General features: G+C 54.3%; 8 protein-coding genes across 8 annotated transcripts; 3 read left to right on the top strand and 5 right to left on the bottom strand.

Annotated features, from left to right (window-relative positions):
* Positions 1-951: 951 nt before the first annotated feature.
* QC761_509260 (uncharacterized protein) lies at positions 952-3,668 on the top strand (the record flags this gene model as incomplete). The annotated part of the gene is made up of 2 exons (XM_062880133.1): positions 952-1,599; positions 2,127-3,668. The coding sequence occupies exons 1-2, from the start codon at positions 1,588-1,590 to the stop codon at positions 3,666-3,668; spliced, it is 1,554 nt and encodes a 517-aa protein (XP_062731458.1). The 5' UTR covers positions 952-1,587.
* Positions 3,669-4,781: 1,113 nt separating this feature from the next.
* Positions 4,782-6,842, bottom strand: RPT3 (26S proteasome regulatory subunit 6B). The gene is made up of 3 exons (XM_062880132.1): positions 6,151-6,842; positions 5,993-6,127; positions 4,782-5,937 (listed from the first exon to the last, which is right to left on the bottom strand). The coding sequence occupies exons 1-3, from the start codon at positions 6,345-6,347 to the stop codon at positions 4,968-4,970; spliced, it is 1,302 nt and encodes a 433-aa protein (XP_062731457.1). The 5' UTR covers positions 6,348-6,842; the 3' UTR covers positions 4,782-4,967.
* QC761_509240 (uncharacterized protein) lies at positions 6,795-8,886 on the top strand. The gene is made up of 3 exons (XM_062880131.1): positions 6,795-7,793; positions 7,863-7,936; positions 8,025-8,886. The coding sequence occupies exons 1-3, from the start codon at positions 7,613-7,615 to the stop codon at positions 8,181-8,183; spliced, it is 414 nt and encodes a 137-aa protein (XP_062731456.1). The 5' UTR covers positions 6,795-7,612; the 3' UTR covers positions 8,184-8,886.
* Positions 8,887-9,351: 465 nt separating this feature from the next.
* On the top strand, positions 9,352-11,668 carry QC761_509230 (uncharacterized protein). The gene is made up of 2 exons (XM_062880130.1): positions 9,352-9,800; positions 9,899-11,668. Exons 1-2 carry the CDS (start codon positions 9,609-9,611, stop codon positions 10,412-10,414), a joined length of 708 nt encoding a protein of 235 aa, XP_062731455.1. The 5' UTR covers positions 9,352-9,608; the 3' UTR covers positions 10,415-11,668.
* Positions 9,666-12,042, bottom strand: SEC14 (cytosolic factor, phosphatidylinositol/phosphatidylcholine transfer protein; the record flags this gene model as incomplete). The annotated part of the gene is made up of 4 exons (XM_062880129.1): positions 9,666-11,486; positions 11,545-11,668; positions 11,729-11,778; positions 11,845-12,042. 4 exons carry the CDS (start codon positions 12,040-12,042, stop codon positions 10,785-10,787), a joined length of 1,074 nt encoding a protein of 357 aa, XP_062731454.1. The 3' UTR covers positions 9,666-10,784.
* A 949-nt stretch (positions 12,043-12,991) lies between these two features.
* On the bottom strand, positions 12,992-13,983 carry PRF1 (peptide chain release factor 1; the record flags this gene model as incomplete). Its single annotated transcript, XM_062880128.1, has 3 exons — positions 13,738-13,983; positions 13,173-13,638; positions 12,992-13,108 (listed from the first exon to the last, which is right to left on the bottom strand). The coding sequence occupies exons 1-3, from the start codon at positions 13,788-13,790 to the stop codon at positions 12,992-12,994; spliced, it is 636 nt and encodes a 211-aa protein (XP_062731453.1). The 5' UTR covers positions 13,791-13,983.
* A 551-nt stretch (positions 13,984-14,534) lies between these two features.
* QC761_509200 (uncharacterized protein) lies at positions 14,535-17,414 on the bottom strand (the record flags this gene model as incomplete). Its single annotated transcript, XM_062880127.1, has 1 exon — positions 14,535-17,414. One exon carries the CDS (start codon positions 17,412-17,414, stop codon positions 14,535-14,537), a length of 2,880 nt encoding a protein of 959 aa, XP_062731452.1.
* A 157-nt stretch (positions 17,415-17,571) lies between these two features.
* On the bottom strand, positions 17,572-18,419 carry QC761_0084930 (uncharacterized protein; the record flags this gene model as incomplete). Its single annotated transcript, XM_062872892.1, has 3 exons — positions 17,572-17,637; positions 18,110-18,164; positions 18,316-18,419. The coding sequence occupies 3 exons, from the start codon at positions 18,417-18,419 to the stop codon at positions 17,572-17,574; spliced, it is 225 nt and encodes a 74-aa protein (XP_062731451.1).
* Positions 18,420-21,525: the final 3,106 nt, after the last annotated feature.

Here is a 21,525-nt window from a genome sequence, read left to right as displayed (position 1 = left end):
ATTTTCTCAGGGCCAAGAGGCGGCGACGGCGGCAAGAGTGCAAGTGTCAACGGTCGCTTGTAACGGTGCCACTGTGCGACATATGTAGGTGAGAGATGCAATTCAACCGGCAGAGAACTAACCTGGTGACAAAAATCACGAGGGACTTTGTCGATGCTGTTCAACCCAAAACAGAGGCCCGGATGAATGGTGTCCCGTAGAGGTTACAAATAAGACGCTGCCGGTTTGCAGACCAAGATCAGCCTGATCAACCCGTGGAGCCGGGGAGGGGGGTGGGCAGCGGTCCAGATGGATTTCTCCCACGTGGAAACCCGGCAATCAGGTCACAGACCGGTGTATTAGTGACTAAGACACGGAGATGAACGTCTCACTAGCCTAGCTGGGGCTCTCGCCTGGAGAGACAGAAAAGACATCCGATGGTTTTGTGAGAGGGGAGGATATTTTGGGAAGCAGTTGCATATGCACTGGATGAGTGAGTGACAAGTTTGAAGAGAGCGGGGTGCGGGCAGGATCGTTCTGTCACTGTCACTGTCGACACCAAGCTAATGCGGCCGGTCAATTGGCCGATGGTGACATTTTGTTTTTCTTAGAGGAGAGGAGAAGAGCTAGAGAGAGCTAGAGAGAGCTAGAGAGAGATAGAGAGAGATGGAGAGAGATGGAGAGAGATGGAGAGAGATGGAGAGAGAGAGAGAGACAAGACGTGGTAGGTATCACATATAATTTCATTCTCGTGTTGTTCTTGTAGGAAGGACCTGCCAAGATGGTGGACAAGGCCTCGAACATCTCCCGGCTGTGAAATTTCCAAGGACCACGGTTCCTGGTGCCGGTCGGAAGAACCGGGGGGTCCCCCCCAATTCGGCGTAGCATTTGAGAGCAACTCCACTATGGCACAACCGCCGCGCTTCCAGAAGGATTGAATAAGAGGGATCCATCAGCCCTGCATCACCTCATTTTTGTTCTTTTTTCCCCAAGATCTCGACCACTGGCGATCAATCGGCTCTACTACTCGCAGAAAACCACCGGCGCTGTTGCTGCCACCTAGCCAACGCTTTTCTTATCGCTGCCTTACCACCTTACCTTACCTTACCTTATCAATACGCTAGGTCGCTTTCCCCCAAGTACCTCAACCCTCCCAAAGTACCTTACAGGGGTCTTGATCAGCATCATCATCATCATCATCATCACGAATCGTTGGCGCCGCACTCCCCCCCTCCCCCTCCCCCTCCCCCGCAAATCCCACAGCTGCCATGGCTCGCGATATTTCACTCCGAGGTTGATCACCTCTTGCCCCGATCCCCCGAGATATTCAATCATTTCACCATCTCAACCAACCGGCCTCTGATTCGGAGAGAAAGACGATCATTACAGGATCCAGCACCCCCGCGACGAACAGCGAACAGAAAACGAAAACAACAACATACACTTCTTCAGTCGAACCACCTGCCAGCCTTGTCGCTGCAACCCACCTCCCACCCGCGCGCCCCGCGTCGCAAACCACCTTCATCTATCTCGTTGGCGACAAACAGCAGCAGCATGATATTTTCGAGATTTTTGCGATAAGCTACCTACCACTCTCAGCACCCAGTCATGACGTCGATAGTAAGTTGCTCGTCGTTCGCAAGAATCACCCATAATCATAATCTTCCTTCCCCCCCACCCCCCCAATACCCTTATGCATGGCTGGCTGCATGGTCATTCGATGCCTGATGCTGTGCTTGCCGTTTGCCCTTGTCGCATCTTCCAAATACAACCCAACAACTGTTCACCGCCTCACTTTGGACGACTTCTCTCGACTGTCTCCTGCTGTGCACGCCCACGCCTCTCAGCCTTGATGACCAGAGTCCCAGCAGTCCGGCAGCTTTGGAGCCACCGCGCAGCAAATATCGGCATGGGGCCACTCCTCCACGTGCTGGTGTTTCATTTCAAAGGAATTAGACCGAGCCCATAAGCGTCCCATCCCAACGCGTTCGGCTCAATCAGCAGCGAAACCGAGTCTCTGACAAATGCGCCTCCCTTTCTTTCTCCCCCGATGCCACCATGCTCTTCCTTCTTTCTCCTCCATTTCTGCCCTTTTCACATGCCATGCCTGCCCTCATCACGACACGATGCTAATTCCTCACCTACAGCTGTGTCTGGCCCACTACTGTGATCTTCACGGGCCCACGCCCCTGATGGTCACCGAGGGGCTGCCAGTCCCCTGCAACGTATGCTATGACGATGAGCTGCATGACCGTCCCGGGTCAGGCCCCGACCGGCCGCGCTCCAGCGTTCCGAAGCCGGGAGGAGAGTCAACGCAAGCCACCACCGCTGTCACGGAGGCGCTTCGACGAATGAATCTTGCAGACGCCCGGCGGAGCTCGTCACTTCCAGCAACCGAACAAGAGGCTCAAACCCACAGGGCCGCCCTACGACGTGCCGCGCAGGTAGCAGCATCATCTTCATCTGGCGGTCTCGGCGGTTCGGCGGTGGAAACACCACCACAGAGCCCACAGCTACCACCAGAAGGAGCACCACCCAACTCAAAACAGCAACTGCAACAGCAGCAGCAGCAGCAGTCTAAACCACGGCAAGACTCGTCCTTCCGCAAGACATATGATGATTATGTGACCTGCCGAGCCGGGCCGTGTGACAACTGCGCCTTGACTCTACCAAAACTGCAACCCGGAAGCGGCGGCGTCGGGGCGGACTCCCGACCCGAACGCGGTCCTACTTTGCGCTCCAAGGCGCCTTGCGCAAGAGTGTACAACACCACCTCACCACCAACTTCACAGTCTTCTTCTTCTACCGCATCAGAGGATGAGTCCTCCAACCCAACACTCCGACCAACCCACCGCCGCACGCCCACCGCAGCGTCGGTCGCCTCCCGCTCGAGCGAAAGCAGCTCGGTGGCTAACATGAACTCACACACTCACTACCTAGAGTACATCTCCACCCACGAACCCCTGGCCCCCTCTTCCTTTTCCATCGTCCGGGCTTCTTGTCTGCGGACATTGTCGCTAGAAACTCTACCTAGAGCGCCACAAACCTCACCTACCAACCCATCAGCTATGTCCACCCCTTGCGCCTCACCCATCACACCCGCCTTTGTGACCACCCACAGCGTAGGCAACGCCGTATCAGGCGGCCCCATCTTCTTTGGCGACCCGGCAGCGGGTTACACCACGGCCTACATTTTCCGCATCCCAGATGTGCACGCCCGCGGCCATAAGCGGGTGTACGCCTTTTTAGCCTTGTCGACCCACCGCGAACGCCTCGCCATGAAAACTTTTGGGTATGTCGCCTCAGCCTTTAGGGACATGGCAACCTGGATCCAAGCTCTCGCCGAAGCGGAAGCCGAGCGCGCCCTTGCCGAATCGACGGGCGGTAGCAACGCCTCGAGTCCGATAATGCCTGGCCCGGGGTATGGGAGTTTTGCCATGGGCGAACCACCACCACAGCAGCAGCAGCAGCAGCAACAGGGTAATAATAATGAGAGGAGTAGTTTTCTAACGGGGGGCATGGGGGGTTTGTCCAGACGTATGGGCAGTGGGTTTGCGGGGGCGGGGGGAGGGGTGGCGTTGAAGCAGAGGGGGTTGGCGGAGCTGGTGGGGATGCCGGACTTTTTTCTGGAGCTACATACTAAGTTTGTGAAGCTGCTGTTGGAACTGGGGGTTGCGATGGGAACTTAGGAGGTTCCTGTTGTTGTTGAGGAGAAGTTGGTCACGGTGGAGGGGTGGTTGAAGGTTAGGCAGAGGGAGAGGATGGAGAGGGTGAAGGGGATGTTTAGGGCGGTTGTTGTTGGGGGGGAGGGGGTAGGGGGTTGTAGGATATGAGACAGGGGGGGGCGGATATTTGTACCATCACACCATTCATTGGGGGTTCTCCGACTATTTTGGCGATTATACGAAAAGCCAGATGTGGATTTTCGGGAGCAAGAGAAAGAAAAAGAGGGTGGAGGGTAATGGGTAATGAAGTAATGAGGAAAGGGTGATACACTTTTTCTTTTTCTTTTTTTGTGTCTTATAGAAGAAAAGAGGGTGGAAGGGGAGGGACGGAAAGGGATACATAAAAAGCGCAGGAACTTGCCTGCTTGCTTGCTGCAAATAGAATTCTGGGGGAACAAACTGAGGGAACTGGGGGCGGATATACATTAGACGGGCTTTTTTTTCTTTTTTCTTTTTTCTCAAAGTCTAAGCGGTGGGGAGCAGGAGAGACGGCTTTTTTTCTTCTCGCGCCTTGTTCGCTGCTCTGCCCATGAAAGGGGCGGAAAGAGAAGATGGTTCTTCTACTAACTACTGACACACGGGGATGAAGGATGAGGGAGTACTGACGGATTGATTGATTGATTGGTTGGTTGGTTGGTTGGTTGGTTGGTGGATTGTCGGAGGATATACCCGGTTTTTTTGGGTTGTTTTTTTTTTTGCTGTGTTTCTGTGTGTGTGAGTTACTACTGCTGCTGCTGTTGGCATCTTCTGTGGGTGCAAGAAGCGTTTACATGATTTTCCTCCTAGCTTTCTCGAGCGTTGGTTGAGAAAGTGCAAGTTGTTTTCATCGAGAGAGAAGAGCGAGGTTAGTGTGTATTACTAGTATTAATGGGTTGTTGGTATTCAACGATATCTGAGAAACTTTTGTCACACTCTGCCAGCCCCCCTGAAAGTGATATGAATGTAGACACCTGTCCCTGACAGACATACGTTCGGACCTTGGTATTGTGGAATGTTATAACGAGGAGAATATCAGCAGGCTCTGACACCGAAGCCTAAAGGAGACTGCACCATTTCACACCATCACCAACCCAAAACTCAGCAAAAGACAAGACACGCCATCTATTCCATGTCATACTTATATTGTACATTACGCATCTCGACTCCTCTAGCAAAGCAGCCACCCAACCCCCCCTCACCCCAAAACACACCTGGCCATCAATCTTCGCTGTTGTAAGCCTGAGCCTTTTGTTTCCGCCCCCCACCCCCCCATCATGTCCATGCTTATTTGTAAAAATCAAATTTGTTCTCATCTGTCGTCCCCTTCACCTGGCTGCTATACGCATCCTCCAAATCGCTCTGAATAATGTTGTACCTATTCTTTCTCACCGCCCTCAGCCCCGCCTCCTGCATAATCGCCGCAATCACGGCGCCGCTCAGCGGATCGTTCCTCGTGATCAAACTATCCAAGTCAACCTCTGGCGCCAAGCTCATCTTGCCCGCAATCGTCGTAAAGATCAGTCTCCTCTCACGGCGATCACGAAGGTTGGGGAACTCAATCTTGCGATCAAGCCGGCCGGGACGGAGAAGGGCAGGATCAAGCGTGTCGGCTCGGTTGGTGGCCATGATGACCTTGACGTTGGCCGTCTGGTCGAAACCATCCATTTGGTTGAGGAGTTCGAGCAGGATACGCTGGACTTCTCGATCGGCACCGGTCTGAGCATCGAAACGCTTCGTGGCGATGGCGTCGATTTCGTCGATGAAGATGATGGCCGGGGCGTTCTCGCGAGCCATGCGGAAGACGTCGCGGACCATGCGGGGGCCTTCACCGAGATATTTCTGGACGAACTCGGACCCGACCACGCGGATGAAATTGGCTGTGGTCGAGTTGGCGACAGCCTTGACAAGCATCGTCTTGCCGGTACCGGGGGGGCCGTAGAGGAGAACACCACGGGGAGGGTCGATGCCGATTTGCTTGTAGAGGTCGAAATGGGTGAGAGGGAGCTCGACGGCCTCGCGGATTTCCTGCTTTTGCATGTCGAGACCACCAACGTCGGCGTAGGTCACGTCGGGCTTTTCGTCGGCGCCGAGCATGGCGATGGAGGAGTCGGCTTCGGGGGGGAGGATGTCGACGAGGGCATTGGAGTGGCGGTGGAGGGCGACTGAGGAGGAGGGCTTGAGCTTCTCGCGGTCGAGGGTGGACAGGATGCGGACGACGTAGTTGCTGCCGGTGGAGGACTGAACGATGCCAGTGCTGGTAATGGTTTGTTAGTTGGGTTGGTCGAGGGTCGAGGATGAAGCGTGCTTACTTTTGGTCAATGGCCTCCATGAACTGGCCGATGACCAGCGGGACGCTCTGGATGCGCTTGATCTCCTCCTGTGCCCGCACCAACTCACGCTTCAGACTCCTAACACCAAAAGGTTTAGCTCCTGTCCCACGTCGACTGCAGAAAGTGCGAGCGGCTACCTTTGCTCGTCCTTGATGTACTCCTCCTGCAGCTGAATGTACTCCAGCTGCCGTTGCAGCCGCTTGAGGTTCTCGTACTCATCGTTGCCCTCTGTCGTTACGCCCTCGAAGTTCTCGATGCTAGGGATGGTGGAGGGGATGCTCTTCTTGTGAGGCTGGACGCTGTTGGCAGCGCTTTCGACCAGGACGTCACCCATTTTTGCCCTAGATATCCCTTTCTCTCCCGAGGCTGATGCGATGAATTTGAATAGTGCGGTAGGTTCTGGTGATGCCGGAATGCAAAATGCAAACAAATTGCAAATGTTTTCGTATGGAAAGTGGTTTGGATGGTGTTCTGTCGTTGTTGCTTTCGCCTCGTGGCGCGTGGCAGCAGCAGTCAGGTATATCTTGGCGATTAGCTTCCAAGTGGCTCGTCATCCGCCTGGAGCCTGAGGATTCTGAGCGGTGGGATTGGTTCGGCAGCCTTGTCTGATGAGCCGGGGGGGCTAGGGCGAAAGAGGTCGAGGACAAGGTGGGGACTGGCGTGGCCTGTGCTTCTGCAATTCAAGGTCCAACTTTCAAGGGTGCTGCTTGTTGCAACGAGCTGCTGCCGTGCTTCCTCGTCACCGCTTGACCTAGAACTGATGACACTGAGGGAACTGTCTTCCATGGCAAGTTTCTGTAGCACAAAACTGAGAATTATTTCTAGTTGCTCCTTGGGCTCAATCATGAGATGCCTTGCAGCATTAGGCAGGCGGTGCGGAGAAGGACGTTGGCTACATCCTACCCCACACTAAAGAGTGGCATGCTACCTCACTACCGACTTCACGAGCCAAGGCCTGTCCAGCCCTCCCACGTAGCGTTCATCGCTGAGGACGGCCAGCTATTGGGTGGGAGGCAGAGATGCCGGTCGCCGTTATCTTGCCTTTGCCCTGCAATGGCCTGAATCAGATGATGGCGTGGATCCTGGATGGTTGGAGGGTTCGTTGTGTTGGAGACAAAGGTTCCCATGTTAGTCACATCCCAGGTCCACAGTACGCATACCATTCGGGAGACGACCCGACACCCTGAGGGGTTACTCACTCCTCCTCAGGTCTTATCCGCCTGCTGCCTCTTCTAAAACCCTTCTCTTCGCCTTTCTTTCACATTACATCTTCCTCACTCCCGGACCCCCGCCCCGCCATTTTCACCGTCTGACGTGCTTGTGCTTCTCTGCTTCTCTGCTCCTCTGCTCCTCTGCTCCCTTTGCTCCCTCTGCTTCTCTGCTCCTCTGCTTCCAACATTTACGGAGTATACTCTGCGAATACATACATGGTATCTCCGTCCCTGCAGCTCTGCGCGTTCCTTCGGCAGTAGCAGCATAGTCGTAACCCAACCCAATAATCCACACTACCTCCCCCGCACCTTCAATTCGCCCCGACCGACCTGGCGGTCTTGTTCTGTTACCCTACCAAAGCCTAAAGTCTTCTAGTCCTAGCCCGCCATGGACAACATGCCTACCTCGATCGCCATTCCCGACCAGCGCCATCGCCAGGCGAACCGCCAGGATGGCTCGTCACCGTCGTCGTACTCTAGCTCCCCGAGCACGCCAGGCCACTCTCCCAAGGCCTCACCTAGGGCTCCTCAGAAGCAAAAGGTGCACGCCAGACGACCCAGCCTTTTGAGTAAGTCCTGACCTCATTACTCTTTGCATCCCCCCAATCCCAAACGGGATGCTAATGATGAACACGCAGGCTCTGCTTTCACCAAGCAGGAGTGCACGACCATCCGGATTGGCGGCGAGGATCACGAAGGACCCATGAGACTGGTAAGTTGTTTCCTTGTCATGGCTGCCAGCAGTGGCAGAAGTGCTACAATGCTGTGCTTGACCCCCGCCACTCACACGGTGCCACCAGGTGACCTACCTCGAGAGGGGACAAGGCTTCGTCTGGAATCCCGAAATCTTCCTGCCATCCATGAGCGACTTTGAATACACCCCGCTCGACCAGCGCCGTGATCCCATCGTCGAGATCCACATCAGTGACGAGGAGATCAAGAAGATGCTGCCTCAATAAACGTCCAAGGCGCACACACAGGCAGCCATGTTTGGCAAGAACAGCATGATTATACTACAACGATTTTCACGAACCGTATTCCACGACAACTCAACTCATCAAGCACTATTAGACAAGCTTTCTTTTTCCTTTCAGAAACTCTCGACAATTGTTCAGCATCAGTATTCACTTCGACTTCTTACCTCGTCCAACCGGCAGCAGCCGTCTACTCGACGAGGAAAACCATCACATAAATGGACAGGAGGTCGTCATTGATTTTTCCGGCTCTTTTCTTTCTTTTCCTTTCGGTCTACCATTGGGTAGCTCTTTTGGCCCACGGCTAGGTTGGTGCCAGGAGTTCTTGTTTGTTCATCGTTAGATGGGGGTTCGGGGAAATATCATTATTGTTTACAAGGAAACAACAACACTTGGGGTGGGTGTGGCTGGCCGGGGACGGGGCATATGTCAGTCACCCTTTCAGACGGTGGGATGGGCGTGACACCGGGTGGTACTATTCTCTTATCTTTTTCTTCTTTTTTTTTCCTGCCTTGAGGGGAGAATCTCCTCTCTTGGCTTTTGTCGCACGCGTGGGAGTGGCTTTGACAGGCGTAATTGGGATTTTGGGCACAGGTGGTAGGCGGTGTATGGTAATCATTCATGTTCAGACCTTTGACATAGTTTGCTTTTGGAATTCCAGGCTCTCGTTACGGAGACATATTATTTATTTACTACTGTCAAACAGTTTGCTGTCTGGCAGCCCTGTCTGGCGTCAGCGAGAGTGTCCCCGGTTGATTTGTCCCTGTTTGAACTTCCGGTCCCGGTCTTGTCTGCTGCCAATAGAAGTTGAGATATCAACCACTCGCTCGCCCTGCCTGAACCGGATGTAAGCGGGGGGGGGGGCTGTTGATAGATCAGCTTAACCTGCAGCTGATAACCTAGAGACGATGGGGTTTCAGTAGCGGAACACCGGGAGCAGCTGTAAGCCCCCCCCCGCTTCTTCCGCCCCACCAAAGTGGTGAACCCCATTTCTGCTTTCTTCGCAGGCATATTGGACTTGCGCAGTTCGGGGTTAGCGTCTGGGGAAGGTGGTGTGCACGGGCCAGGTGCTTAATTGCAGACTGGGCGTTCCGAGTATCGATAAGATATATTGGCGTCGCGATTTGGGGGATGATGGACGGATGTTTTGACATGACAACGACGACAATAACATCCAGGACTTGAGCACGACGACGACGACACGAAACACCACGACGATACGAGAGACGAAGCTATACCCGGGGAGGGGAACAGAGAAAAAGAGATTCTTGTTTTCCGGCAAACAGCGCATAACTAGAGCAGTAATAATATCTGATCCCCGGCTCCCCCTGCGAACCAACCACCAAAGAAAGAAAGTCGACAAACAACCCCCCCTCCCTACTTTTCTGACAAAAATAAAATCAAATAAAAATGGACGACTCCATCCAGCGAAAAATCGAACTCCAATCCCCAGACGACCTCCGGTACCTCATCACCAACGTCCGTAAAGCAGCGACCGATAGCATCAACGCCGCTTTCCCCCCCGTCCTCGACGACGAAGGGAACCCCATCCCCCAAGAGGAAGACGAGTTGCGCAACGAGATTGATAAGCTGGTAAACGACGTACGTTTCCCCCCCCCCCCTTTTCCCCTTCCCCTTTCCCTCCCCCCCACTCCCAATCCCATCCCACGATGCGCCCACTGACGTTCGCTACGCTCTAGTACATAACCCGCCTCTTCACCCTCTCCCTCCCCTCCCTCTCAATAAACGGCTCCCTCTCGGCCCCCCCCTCCCCCAAAACCCTCTTCTCCTCCGACCCGCAAGACCATCACAACCCCCAAACCGACCACTACGAACCCTTCGACCCCCGCAAGCGCGACAGGATCGAGTCCCTCGTCTCCCAAGAGGAAGACCTCCTCCGCTCCATCGCCCAGCTCAAGCGGCGCGTCCCCGCCGCGACCGCATCCGCCTACATGACCGCCACAAACGCCCAGATAGCCACAGACGAGGAGATGATTTCGGCAGTGCTGCAACGGGCGAGGGAGGAAGGGTTGGAAAGCGGGAAAAAGGCACTCGAGGGAATGGGCGAGTTGGATAGACAGGAAGTTGTCGAGGGGACGTACATCAAGGCGGTGGAGACGCTGGGGAGGCTGAAGAGAGACATGCCCGCTGTTGTGGCCAAGATGGAGAGGGCGAGGGTTGCGGGTGGGTATGTGGTTGGTAAACAAAACAAGTGATATATATATGTATATATATATATGTATCCAGGTCAGGGGACAGAGGACAAAGGAGGCGTTACGGAAAATAATAATACCCCCCACCATTGCTCCACTGTCTCAACCAAGAAAAAACATTACTATGCCATTCAAGTCAAGAGATATACTTAGGGATTCTTGTTCATCTCCTCCCACCCCGCCACGCCTATCACATGTAAGGTACCATCTGCATACAATCGCAAACTACCAACACCCGCTCCACGCCCACTGTCTACATGTAACTACCATGCAAAAAGAAGCCGGCCTTCATTACCGAGTGGCAAGAACACTACCGCATGTCCCCGCAACCACACCGATGCAGCACCTCATCTTCCTTCCTCAATGACTGCACCTACGCAGCCGCCGGAGCAGGAGCATCAGCCTTGACGTCCACCGGAAGAGCCGCATTCCCCTGCCCGGCAGCAGCAGCAGTAGCAGCACCACCCTCCTTCACCTCCGCACCAGCATTCTGAATAGTGGCATCCGCCGCAGGAGCAGCAGCAGCAGCGCCCTCCTTCTTCTCCCACTTGGCCGGCTTGGCCCACTGCTCCTCGCGCCAAGGACCCATGTCGCTAAACTGGCAACCGCCCGCACACTCGCACGAACCACCAAACTGCTTAGGCAGGTTCTCGGCGGGAACCTGCGCCAACAACTCCTTCTGGTACCCGCTGCCCAACACATGAATCTTCTGCACCGTCACCGGATCAAGCCACGCCTTCACGACTCCCCAGACGGTGCTGAAGCCCCAAGGAGCGTTGATCAGATACAGACGACCGAGGCGTTCGGGGTAGTAGTTTTGGCTCAGGACGCTGGCCTGCTTGACATAGTTGAACACCTGGGGCGCCTTGGAGATGCCGACGCCCTTGAGATCCATGACGGTGCAGCAGGTCTCGAGGAGGACGCCCGACTTGCGGGAGCAGGCCGGGAGGCGGGGGTCGGCGACGCGCTCGTACTCGACCGCGAGGTTGGTAAGCATGCGCTCGGCCGTGGTGATCTTGTACATGGCTGTGAGATCAATGTTGCCGAGCTGCTCGATGTAGACGGGCCGGCCATCCTGATGGTGCGGTTAGCAATAGGGGGGGGGGAAGGTGGAGCCCAGATAAATTATGTACCTTGTCGGTCTTGTGGTAGTACTGGGGGTAGTACTTAAAGACCTCCTCCTTCTCGGGGTAGTCCCAGTTGGGGACGACGTCGTCGAGGTTGGTCTCTTGCCTCCACTTCTCGCACTCGATGAACCTGGCGTGTTGTTAGCCCCTGCCTAACTGTGGAATCCATCCCCAGTGAAGGTGTGCGTACATTTGCTTGGAGAGGTTGACATCGAACTTGCGGGCACGGAGGAAGCGGAGCTGTTTCCTATCTGTCAGTATCCCAACACTGAACCTGATGGAAAGCTATTCTGGTGCAAGGCGTACCAGTGTGAGCGTGTCGAGACGCTTGGTGTAGCCCTCAGACTCGAGCATCAGACGCAGCTGCGAGACCTGAGCTTGTTGTTCCGCCGTCAGGTAGCCAGCATGTCCGCTCAGGGGGACGGCGGCGGTGGTCGGGAAGTCGTAGTCATCGTACTTGGGGTCGAGCTCCAAGGGGCGGGGGACAGGCGCGGCGGCAGCCATTTTGTTGCGTTTATGTCTCTGCTTCGGTTTCTTCGGGTCGGGCTCTAGGGTGTCGTGGACGTCTTTCAATACTTCGTCTATCGTTCTTGAGGAAGAAGATGTTAGATTAGGTGTTCGTTAAAAGTAGGTGAGTAGGCAGTAAAAAGTTGGGCGGTGACAGGAGATGATGGGACGAAAAAGGATGATGCGCGCTATTGTACTTGCATTGGAAAAAGACTGACTGGCTGCTGCGGGAAAGGGTGCAGAAGGCGTTTGAGACAAGTGGCGGATGGCAAATGATAGGAAAGATGAATCAACAAAAGGGGGGGATGTGGGAAAAAGACAGGGAATCCTGTTGTTGTCTGGTTCAAATAACCAGTAACCTTCAGTGCCTGAAATGCCGCCGCCAACTCAATCCTGCCCGCGATAATCCCCTGACCGGCAGCTCGGCCAGCCCCGCCCGCACCAGCGAGGCCTCGCACTAAGGGGGTATAAGGGTGGGGCTGACAGCTGCCATCATTTACTCTTTATTCTGTACACAACTCAGACGCCCGCAAGAACATCACAATCATGGAGCCAGCTGGATGGATAGCTCTGACCGTTTAACCAGCAGTTGAAGGTCGACCCGTTAAGTCGACGGTTCACCAACTTTTACCTACACCCACGGCCCACCCCCACTGGGCCCCCCCAACGGCCACCACCGTTCCTATCTTAACAAACCGGGCCACATCTCGTCTCAAGTGCTCCATAGGGTGCTGTGCCATTCGGCTTGCACTCAACGTCCCGGCCACCATCCCGAACCGCAACAGACACATCCAGCATGTTGATCCCCATCACCAGTAATACAAATCCCACTTTGCAATATCCTCATCATGGTCCTGCCACCTTGTTGCCAAATGTCTCGTTTCTTTTTGATGACTCTTGAATCTTGACTCTTACACAGCCTCCCCCTTCATCATCATCACCATCATCATCCCCCCGCCGTCCCCTCCTCCTTCCCTTTCCCTTGCTTCTCCTCCTCCTCCTTCTCCTTCCGTTTCTGCACCACATCCCAGTTATAAACCCTAGCCACCGCAACCTCCATAGTCTATCATCCCAGTCAGCCATCATCCAAAAAGTATAGTCAGCAAGTAGTCATTAGCATCACCCACCGTAATCTGCTCCCTCAAGAAATCCAAATCCTCCTCACAATTCCGCAAACTCCTCCTCGCAGCCTCCAACTTCCCATCCAACAACTCCTCCGCCTCCTCAATCGGATAACTCAGCATAACATTCGCCCCCAACCACAAATACACCTCCTCCGTCCTCCCAATCTTTGCCTTGGCGTAAAGCGTATCATTCAGCTCAAACGTGGTCTCGATTCCCCCCCCCTCCCCCTCGTCATCACCCTCGTTCCTCAACTTCAAAAACCTCACCGTCTCCAACGTCTTCTCAATGTCGGGCATCTTATCCGTCAGCCCCGCCACCCTCCGCTGCAGGTTCTGCTCCATAAACTGGTACTTTGCCACCATCTCCTGAAACGACCGAAGCGTCGGCTCGACGTCTGAACGGGAGGAGACGTAGTCTTCTACCTTGTCGACAAAGGGCGCGTAGGGGATTCCTCGGGGGTTGGTGTCCCTACATAAACACAGGTTCAGTAAATGGGATTGGTACTAATAATAAAAAAGAAATAAAATAAAATAAAAAGGGGAAAGGGGGGGGGGAGTGAAGACTGACTTCCCGTCTGGCCCTACGCCTTTCCCTTTCACCGCGGCGGAGGTGGTAGCCATGATCGTGAATGTCTTGCTTGGAATCGATCGTTCGGTCGGTCTCGGTCGGTCGATTAGTTGTTGGGTAGGTAGGTGGGTAAGGTCGCGATATCGAAACAGCTACTAGCCAGCTAGCTGATTGCGCGCGCGCAAAAAAGACTCGGTCAAGATGTTGTTTGTTATTGAAAGACGTTTACACCACGTCCTCGGTCGCCTGGTTACTGCCCGCCCGCCTGTTGCTGTTCCCGTACGTAAAGCGGTCAAAAAATATTGGCGGGGTAAATCGGTGACAGTTCGAGCTCTTCCTAGCAGAGATTGCGGGGTACCCTACATGCACGTTCAGGGGGCTCCTTTTAATCAACTACACAACAAAACAAAACAAGAACATCACAACTCGAGCAACAACCCTTCAGTGATATGAATTCTTTTGTCTTTGTTTTTGCAAATTATCCCACGGCCAAAAAAGACCTTTTACCCTCCTCCCACACATATGGCCTTCAGAGGTATCCCAAGATCAAAAAGTCTCTATAGGTATCCCAAAGCAAACCTGCCCGCCCGGATTGTCGTGGTATCTGAAATGCTACAAATTCCACTTGACGAAAAAAATCACCAACTAAACACCCCCTTGTTGTATCGAAAAGTCGAGACATATATATCACCTCGCTTTCCCAATGCCAAAAAGCCAAACCAAAAGCACCATACATATGTCCGGAAAATGCTAAAGTCAGTCTGCCCCCCAAATTTCACTCCATATAACGCAACACTTCAAGTAGCATCATCCTCCATCGAGCTAGAATATCCGCTCTCATCCCCTCCCGCAGTCGCAACAGAGCTTCCTGGGTGTAAAAGCATGGCCACCTTCCCAGTGCTCGAGCTCTCCATCCGGTCAGCAGGCGGACGGCGGGCATCGCCCGAAACAGCTCCCACCACAGCATCCGCTCCCATATTCACATCACCGAGCTCCTCAGACTCCTCGGATTCATCCTCCTCCAAGCGAGCATCCGAGAAGTGAGGGTTGGCCCGCCTCGAAATCAAGCTCTGGGAAGTGCTGTCCTGTTCCACATCGTCATTCTCTGCCGAAGTCATGTCGATGCTTCCAGAATCCGTGTCGGACTCGCTGCTGAAAGGAGGAAGATACATGGCTGGGGGCGGCAGAGAAGCCGGCTTCAGACAAAGCATCCGTCCCTCGACATACTCGATCTGAATGGGAGAGTTGGTTCCACCCGTCCTGCTATTCCGTCGAGGTGGCAGCGGCGACGAGGTCCTCATACACTCCAGTCGACGAGCAATAACTTCCGCATTGTCCACCGACACCGACCTATCGCGCAAGTGCGTGTTCACAACGCAGTTGATTGGCCGACGGGTCACCACAACCACAGCAAAGTGGTCTTCTGGTATCACACCGCCCAGACCGCAGGGCTCGAGAGGTGTCTCGGACATCTTCGGTCGAACAAGTGCTGAGCTGTCTGACCAGGGGAACTCCATGTCGTCGTCCGTCTCTTCGTCACTGGGCAGATACTTGTCAATTTCCATGCCCAGGGTTTCCGAGACAAACGGCCGGGCATCGCTGAGCGGTCGGATCACGAGAGACGACCCAGACAGGCTCCTCTGCAGCAGAGACGGTGCCGAGTCGAGCATCGAAAAGTCCCGGCCAGTCGAGGTCATATAGGTGGTGGGTGATATGTCACCAGGATCACCCGACAGATCCGTGCAGAAAGGGGCACCGCTGTAGTAGATGATGGCACCATCGTGTCGCCGTTTCTTGCGCTGCGTCGATCCAGAGCCACTGTACCCATACTTGGAGTTTTCAAGGTTGCTATCCTCGACCTCATCCGATGCCAGGGATCCCGTGCCCTCGACCGACGTTTCTGCCGAAGAAGTTCGATGGACAAACAGAGGCTTGTAGTGGAACAGGTCGGAGCGAGAGGATGCCTGCGGGACAAATTTGGAGTCGGAATGACCGCCCTGGCCCTTCTTGAGCTTCTTGCGCTGGCCACTCTCATTGGAACCATCAGTGTCCTCGGTCATGGGGCTCTTTTGTGAGCCGTCCCCGCTGTCGCTGCTAAACTTGGTCCCATCTGTGCCTCCGCGCCATCGAATTTTCCGGCCATCTGGCGAGAGCTGGAACTTGGTGCTCTTCTCACTGACGGCGGCCCGGATGAAACCCGGGGTGACGTTGAGCATGTGCAACTGGGCGAGATTTCCGAGAAGGTTGAGATACACCCAGCCGTCCGCATCGGGTGCAACATCGTCATACTCGGTCTGTTTGGATACCAGAAACTCTTCGGGGACCAGCCCAAGATGTTGGATGTACTTTAGATTCTCGGACGGTATTTGCAATCGGTCGGGGTCCAAATCGACTGGTCTAGTTGGACGCTGTTCTGGCAGCGGGACCGAGGGAGGTGATGTGTTGTTTCCGCCTCTGCCTCCGCTTCCATTGCCATCGCCGCTTCCGTTTCCGTGACCGCCGCTCTCCGTCTGATCGCCATTGGATGTCGACGCATTATCTCTCGAACGGGTCTTCTTTTGGCTAGGATCCAGCGGCTGGATGAACGCTTCTCGCGAGGCTTCCGACATTTTGGGTGGTCCCATGACGGCATCCGGTGGTGGTGCGGGCGCTTCGAGCGAGGACATGGACTGGTTCCGATGCATGTTCCTCCCGCTGATTTTGCCCGTGAATAACTGCTCGAGACGTTTGACCACCAGTTTCTTCTTCTCCTTGTCCGTCATTACCATCTGACGCGGGAGCAGACCGTCGGGGGTGTCTCGAAGGTAGTTCTCCACCTTTTGCTGCGACGACTTTGCGCGAGAACCAACAGAAGGGCGTCCGAGCGACCTCCCTATCGAGTTGGGGCCGTGGGAACTAGGTCCGGTAGACATGGATGCATAGGCCGAATCCACGGGCCGCGAGTGCGAGGAAGACGATGACGCATGCTTCGACTCCCCAGAAGAATACATGTTCTTCTTTTCTTGTCGGCTCGATTTCCTCCACGACGGTGAATCACTCGACCCCTCGAGACTGGCGGCAAAGTCTCGCAGCGTGGCCTCCAACTCGCGCTTCTTCCGCCTCGGTAGTCCGTGAATCTTGATCTCAAACAGCTTCTCCTTCTGCATCATGGGCGGCCCATACTGCTTATACCGCTTCAGTTCCTCCTTTAACCGCTTGTTCTCGATGGTCAAGTCGTCAATGACACTGCGGTAGTCGTCGGCACTGCTGCTGTGGGTGACAGTTTGGCGAAGGCCGCCCTCGAACGGGTAGGGGGCATCTGGAATGACACCACCTCCGTCTCGCCCCTCGTTGGAAGAGTCGGTTTCCTTTTGGAAAAACGGTGGGTCGACGTCCATCGAGGCATCATAATGGCCGACTGGGTTGTTGTTGGAGCGATCGAACCAGGTCTTGGGATCAGTTTCATTGCTCTCTCCGGAAGAATCCCTCCTGGGCGACGCTGTGGCCTGTGGTTGTGCATGAATTTGCGGCTGTGGGTGTGAGGTGAGGCTGGACTGTTGCTTTTCATTTTCGAATCTCTTGCTGGCCTCGTGGGCCAGTCGGTGGTGGTAGAGGGTCACCGACTTCTCGGGCGTGGATCGCCGCGGCAAAGGGTGGCCTAAATCAGTTGTGACTTGGTGACTTGTGTCGTCCGCCATGGGGGCCGGTTACATGCTCGACCTTTTTTTTTTTTTTTTTTTTGAAGCTTGACGGCGACTTGGTCTACCGGCGCGCCCCGCAACAGTCCGCGCCGTCCCGAGGGTTCGGTCGCGTGCAACGGTGCGGTCGGTTGCGGTTGTGGTGCACACCCAGCTCTCAAGAGACCAGTGTGTGCGTGGCTGTAGAGCCGTGGCAGACAAGAGGCAATTCCGAAAAAAGGGCCTATTTAATAAGTCTTCATCAGAAACGTTGCGCAGAGCTAGCTGCTGATGCTGGAACTTCGAACACTATGCAGACAGGGGGGGCTGTGGCGAAACTCGCTGAACAGGCGGGTGGACGACGAGGGAGCTCCGGCTGTCATGGTGTCGATCGAACGCTCTGGATTCGACACTGCTTTTCCAAAAACCGCCCCAGGAGTGAATTGCTGTAAATGGTAAAATTGGCGAGGAAAGGGAAGAAGACCGGTGGAAAGCCAAGATGTGTGGTGCAGCGGGCGCGCGCGCTTTGGACAGAGTGGTGTCTTCTTCTTTTTGAGCGCTCAAAACGACTGGACTGACAAAAAGCAGGGTGGTGGAATGCCCGGTGAGAAAGCAACAACGTTGGCCCACCATGGCAAGGCTGAGAAAATCACACTTCTAGACTTTGGCGGTTGCGGCAGAGGGAAATACAATATAGGGAAAACGTCTCCACATACCTTGATACCCTTAGGGTCGGGTGGTGTTCTTGTGTGTTGTTGAAGCTGGCGATGTCTGTCTCTATTGTTGTGTGTGTGTGTGTGTGTGTGTGTGTGTGTGTGTGTGTGGACCTGTGGTTGCGTTGAGGGAACAACCAAGGCAAGATTCAAATGAAGCCAGAGGGCTTTGGATGGGGAAGTAGGGGGAGGGACCAGTGAGTTAACACCCCAATGGCAGGCTCCTCAGGCGACGGCTCTCTGAAGATGGCCAAGGAAAGGAGGCTGCGCGCATCTCGATGGGGGTCCAGGGTCCATGGTGGGATGCGGTCATTGTTTCTCTGGCTATTTTCCTCTCGCTTTTTGATGCTGGCACCGCTTCACAGATGCAACACGAATTGCCCCGATCCGCGTTCAAAGAGCACAGGTAAGGGGATCGAGGGTGATCGGTCTAGGCCTTTTCAGGGTCCTGGCTGGAGCCGCCTCTGATTGGTCATTGGCCCCGACCAAGGAAATAAGTTGCCCGAAACAAAACGACTTGTCCCATCGCGCTGGCCCTCATCCCAAAAGCTCAAAAGCAGCTCAATTCCCACATGAAAAGCAAAGGAGAACTGCCTCCAGATGCCTTCCTTTTTCTGTGCTTCTTCACTACATTTTTGTTTTTTGTTTGGACTTCTACTGCCTCTTCTAAGCTGATTCTCGACACAGCACACCGCTGGCCACCATGTCTCTCTGCTACCACACTACCGCGTGACTTGGCCCGCTCGAGACACACCGCGGGGTTATTCAACAACAATTCTTCGATTGTCTTCGATGAGAACGAAACTCCGCTTTCCTACTGGCCCAAAAGCTTCATCGGTTATGAGGTCAGTCCACGACGTTTCTCGACGAAGCTTCATCTTTCGGTCTTCTAGCGTCTGTGTACTATCCGATAGGTATCAATCAACCACTCTCGGTCCGCTGTTCGGATCGGTTCATCTCTCGACTGCATTAAAAAAAACATCAACAATACACTGCTGTGTCCTACCCTACATACACTACACAATCCAGTCGTCATAATTTCGCCGAACTTCACGGGGACGCGGACTGCAACTGCGCTGTGTGGCTATTCGGTCTGCACCGGCAGGCGGTTTCTCGAGATCTTGTTTTTGCCCTGTCATCGGCCCGTAGAGTGAACCCTCCGTGCCCTCACAGCACACGCCAGGTGATGCATGAACAGCACGCATCCATGTTTGGACGACTCTCGCGGGAGTCAGGGTCGTATGTGAGGCCCATGTTTGAGGACCTTTCAGGAACCTTCGATTGCGGCGCCAGTCATAAGTCTGTCACGAGCTTTTCCGCTCCATCGCCGGGCACAAGCAAGACAACGGCTACACCAGGTCCTGAGGTTAACACCCCAGACGTCAACAAACGGCAATTCTGCCCGTATGTTCTCTGGACAGGAGACTGAGGCGGGCTGTGAACAACGCGCCCTGACAGGCCCGGAGAATGGTCCAGAGGTCCGACCAGTCACCTCACCACCTCGCACATGCTGACATGTTACCCCGCGAACACGCTGCAGGGTCCTCCATGCTGGTCTCTGTTCGCGGCAGGGATATATCATGGATTGACCACTAATTATGACGTCAATTGTGGCGGTTAGTGTTTCTGCGCTAGTGGCCGTAATGCAACTGCCGCTGCTCTGTTTTGCTCTGTTGTCAAACTCTGTGGAGACAAAAAGAGTCAAGATCGTGATCTTTGCAGTGAACCGACAACTCGTCTGTGCGCTTTTTTCTGTGTTTAATCTTTGGTAATAACAGTGGTTTCCCTGTCTCCAAAGACACAACCGAGATGGGCTTCGAAAATCGCTCGAGGCGTTGGGGAATTGCGGGCCTAATAGTGGCCTCCAATGATAACTACAACTCGTAGCAGCTGTCCGCCTCCCCGGGTCTCAATTGGGGTCTCAAGGTCGCACCTTCTGTCGATCACTTGGACCCTGAATGGGGATCAGGCAGCTCGGAATCTTTCATTGACGAACGAGATCTGGTACGCTTTTCCGATCCAGGAATATGTCACTATGTGAATTGATGAGTGATAGGGCGCTTCATCTCGCGATTTGACAGTTTCTCGTTCTCTCCAAACACACCCGTGGATTGCTGCGTATACCCTACCGAAAGTCGACCGGTCCGGGCCGAGCTAGCGTCTTCCTTTTGCCATCCACAATGCCATTGTTCCCTGAAGATCAGCGGAAACACGAGCGCCACTATCTAATCCATCATGTAAAACGTCGACAAGCCCTTTTGAAGCACTTCAAGAGCTTCGTGATCAGCCCTACGTATTATTCTCCTCAGATCGTGCCACCGGTGGCGATACAACTGATGTCCGCAGCCGCCAGCCCACAACCACCACGAACCACGGAACATCTGCTCCCGGAAACGGGTTTTCGAGTGAAATCTCAATTCTAGGCCTTCGTGACCCTCAACCCATAAGCTTCCTGTGCCGCCAAAGGGGACTGTTACACTAAAACAGCTGGCCAGGAAGACATCGTCGATGTCTACCTGCAGTCACTACCAACCTGCATCGACCGAATCGGATTATGTCGGAATTGTCAACCATCATACCATGCTGGAAGAAGATGGGGCGTTTGCACCTGCCGTGTGGCTGCTGTGAGACGGAACTATGACAACTGACAGATTCAACCCGGCCATCTTTCCGGCTCCTCTCCTTCGCCATTCTCCAGTAGCCCAGCATGCGGGCTTTCTAGCCAGGCAACTGTACCCCGTCGCCATCTCCAATATCAACCTTGAACAAAATCACCTCCTCCCTCTCAGCCTCCAATCACACAAGAAGCCTCGTACAAAACCCAACCCGGTTCCCATTCCCGTTAGGTTTCCAAGCTCCTCTCTCCTCGCTACCTAGCGTGAAGATACGGGACAAAACCGAGCTAGCTCACGGCGAACGATGCCTAACCCGCTACCGCGATGACCAAAATCTTCACAAGCGAGAGCCCACAGGTCCCTGCATCGTGATATCGTATGGGTCATCAGGGTCTTGCGGCAAGAAACGGAGCCCGCCACGTGGTTCACCCTTTGGACGCCCATCGGAGTATTGTATGAGGGATCGTGATAGAAAGGGGAGTGTGGGAAGTGGTTTTGGGGACCCTTATTCCGTGCTTTTTCCACCCCCCTCTACCTCCGCTTCCATTGATACTCAAGCAAGGAAGCTACGTCGGCACATCAGCTCACTTCCAGTCATGCGGGCTCAATACCCTACCTTCAAGTGAGACCAAGGAGGTTTAACCAAAAAAAAAAAAGGCCACTGGGTAAGGTGAGTGTGGGCAGATTTCCGGACGAATGAGAGTCATCTGTCCGAAGTTCTATGGATGATGGGCCTATCTGGGAGAAGCTCGATAGAACTCTGTTTCCAAAAAGCTCCTCTCTACCTGGTCAAATTGAAATATC

The sequence above is a fragment of the Podospora bellae-mahoneyi genome, chromosome 5 (assembly GCF_035222275.1).
Source record: "Podospora bellae-mahoneyi strain CBS 112042 chromosome 5, whole genome shotgun sequence".
NCBI lineage: Eukaryota > Fungi > Ascomycota > Sordariomycetes > Sordariales > Podosporaceae > Podospora > Podospora bellae-mahoneyi.
Note: the sequence above shows the minus strand (reverse complement) of the source record. Positions and strands in the feature narration are given on the sequence as shown.

Bases quoted from the DNA above. Each gene is read 5' to 3' on its own strand.
- RPT3 (XM_062880132.1), bottom strand. From the start codon at position 6,347: ATGGGTGACGTCCTGGTCGAAAGCGCTGCCAACAGCGTCCAGCCTCAC. The intron at 5,938-5,992 runs GTAAGCACGCTT...AACCATTACCAG, and splicing joins ATGGAGGCCATTGACCAAAA to CACTGGCATCGTTCAGTCCT.
- QC761_509230 (XM_062880130.1), top strand. From the start codon at position 9,609: ATGGACGACTCCATCCAGCGAAAAATCGAACTCCAATCCCCAGACGAC. The intron at 9,801-9,898 runs GTACGTTTCCCC...GCTACGCTCTAG, and splicing joins TTGATAAGCTGGTAAACGAC to TACATAACCCGCCTCTTCAC.
- QC761_509240 (XM_062880131.1), top strand. From the start codon at position 7,613: ATGGACAACATGCCTACCTCGATCGCCATTCCCGACCAGCGCCATCGC. The intron at 7,794-7,862 runs GTAAGTCCTGAC...ATGAACACGCAG, and splicing joins CAGACGACCCAGCCTTTTGA to GCTCTGCTTTCACCAAGCAG. The intron at 7,937-8,024 runs GTAAGTTGTTTC...CGGTGCCACCAG, and splicing joins ACGAAGGACCCATGAGACTG to GTGACCTACCTCGAGAGGGG.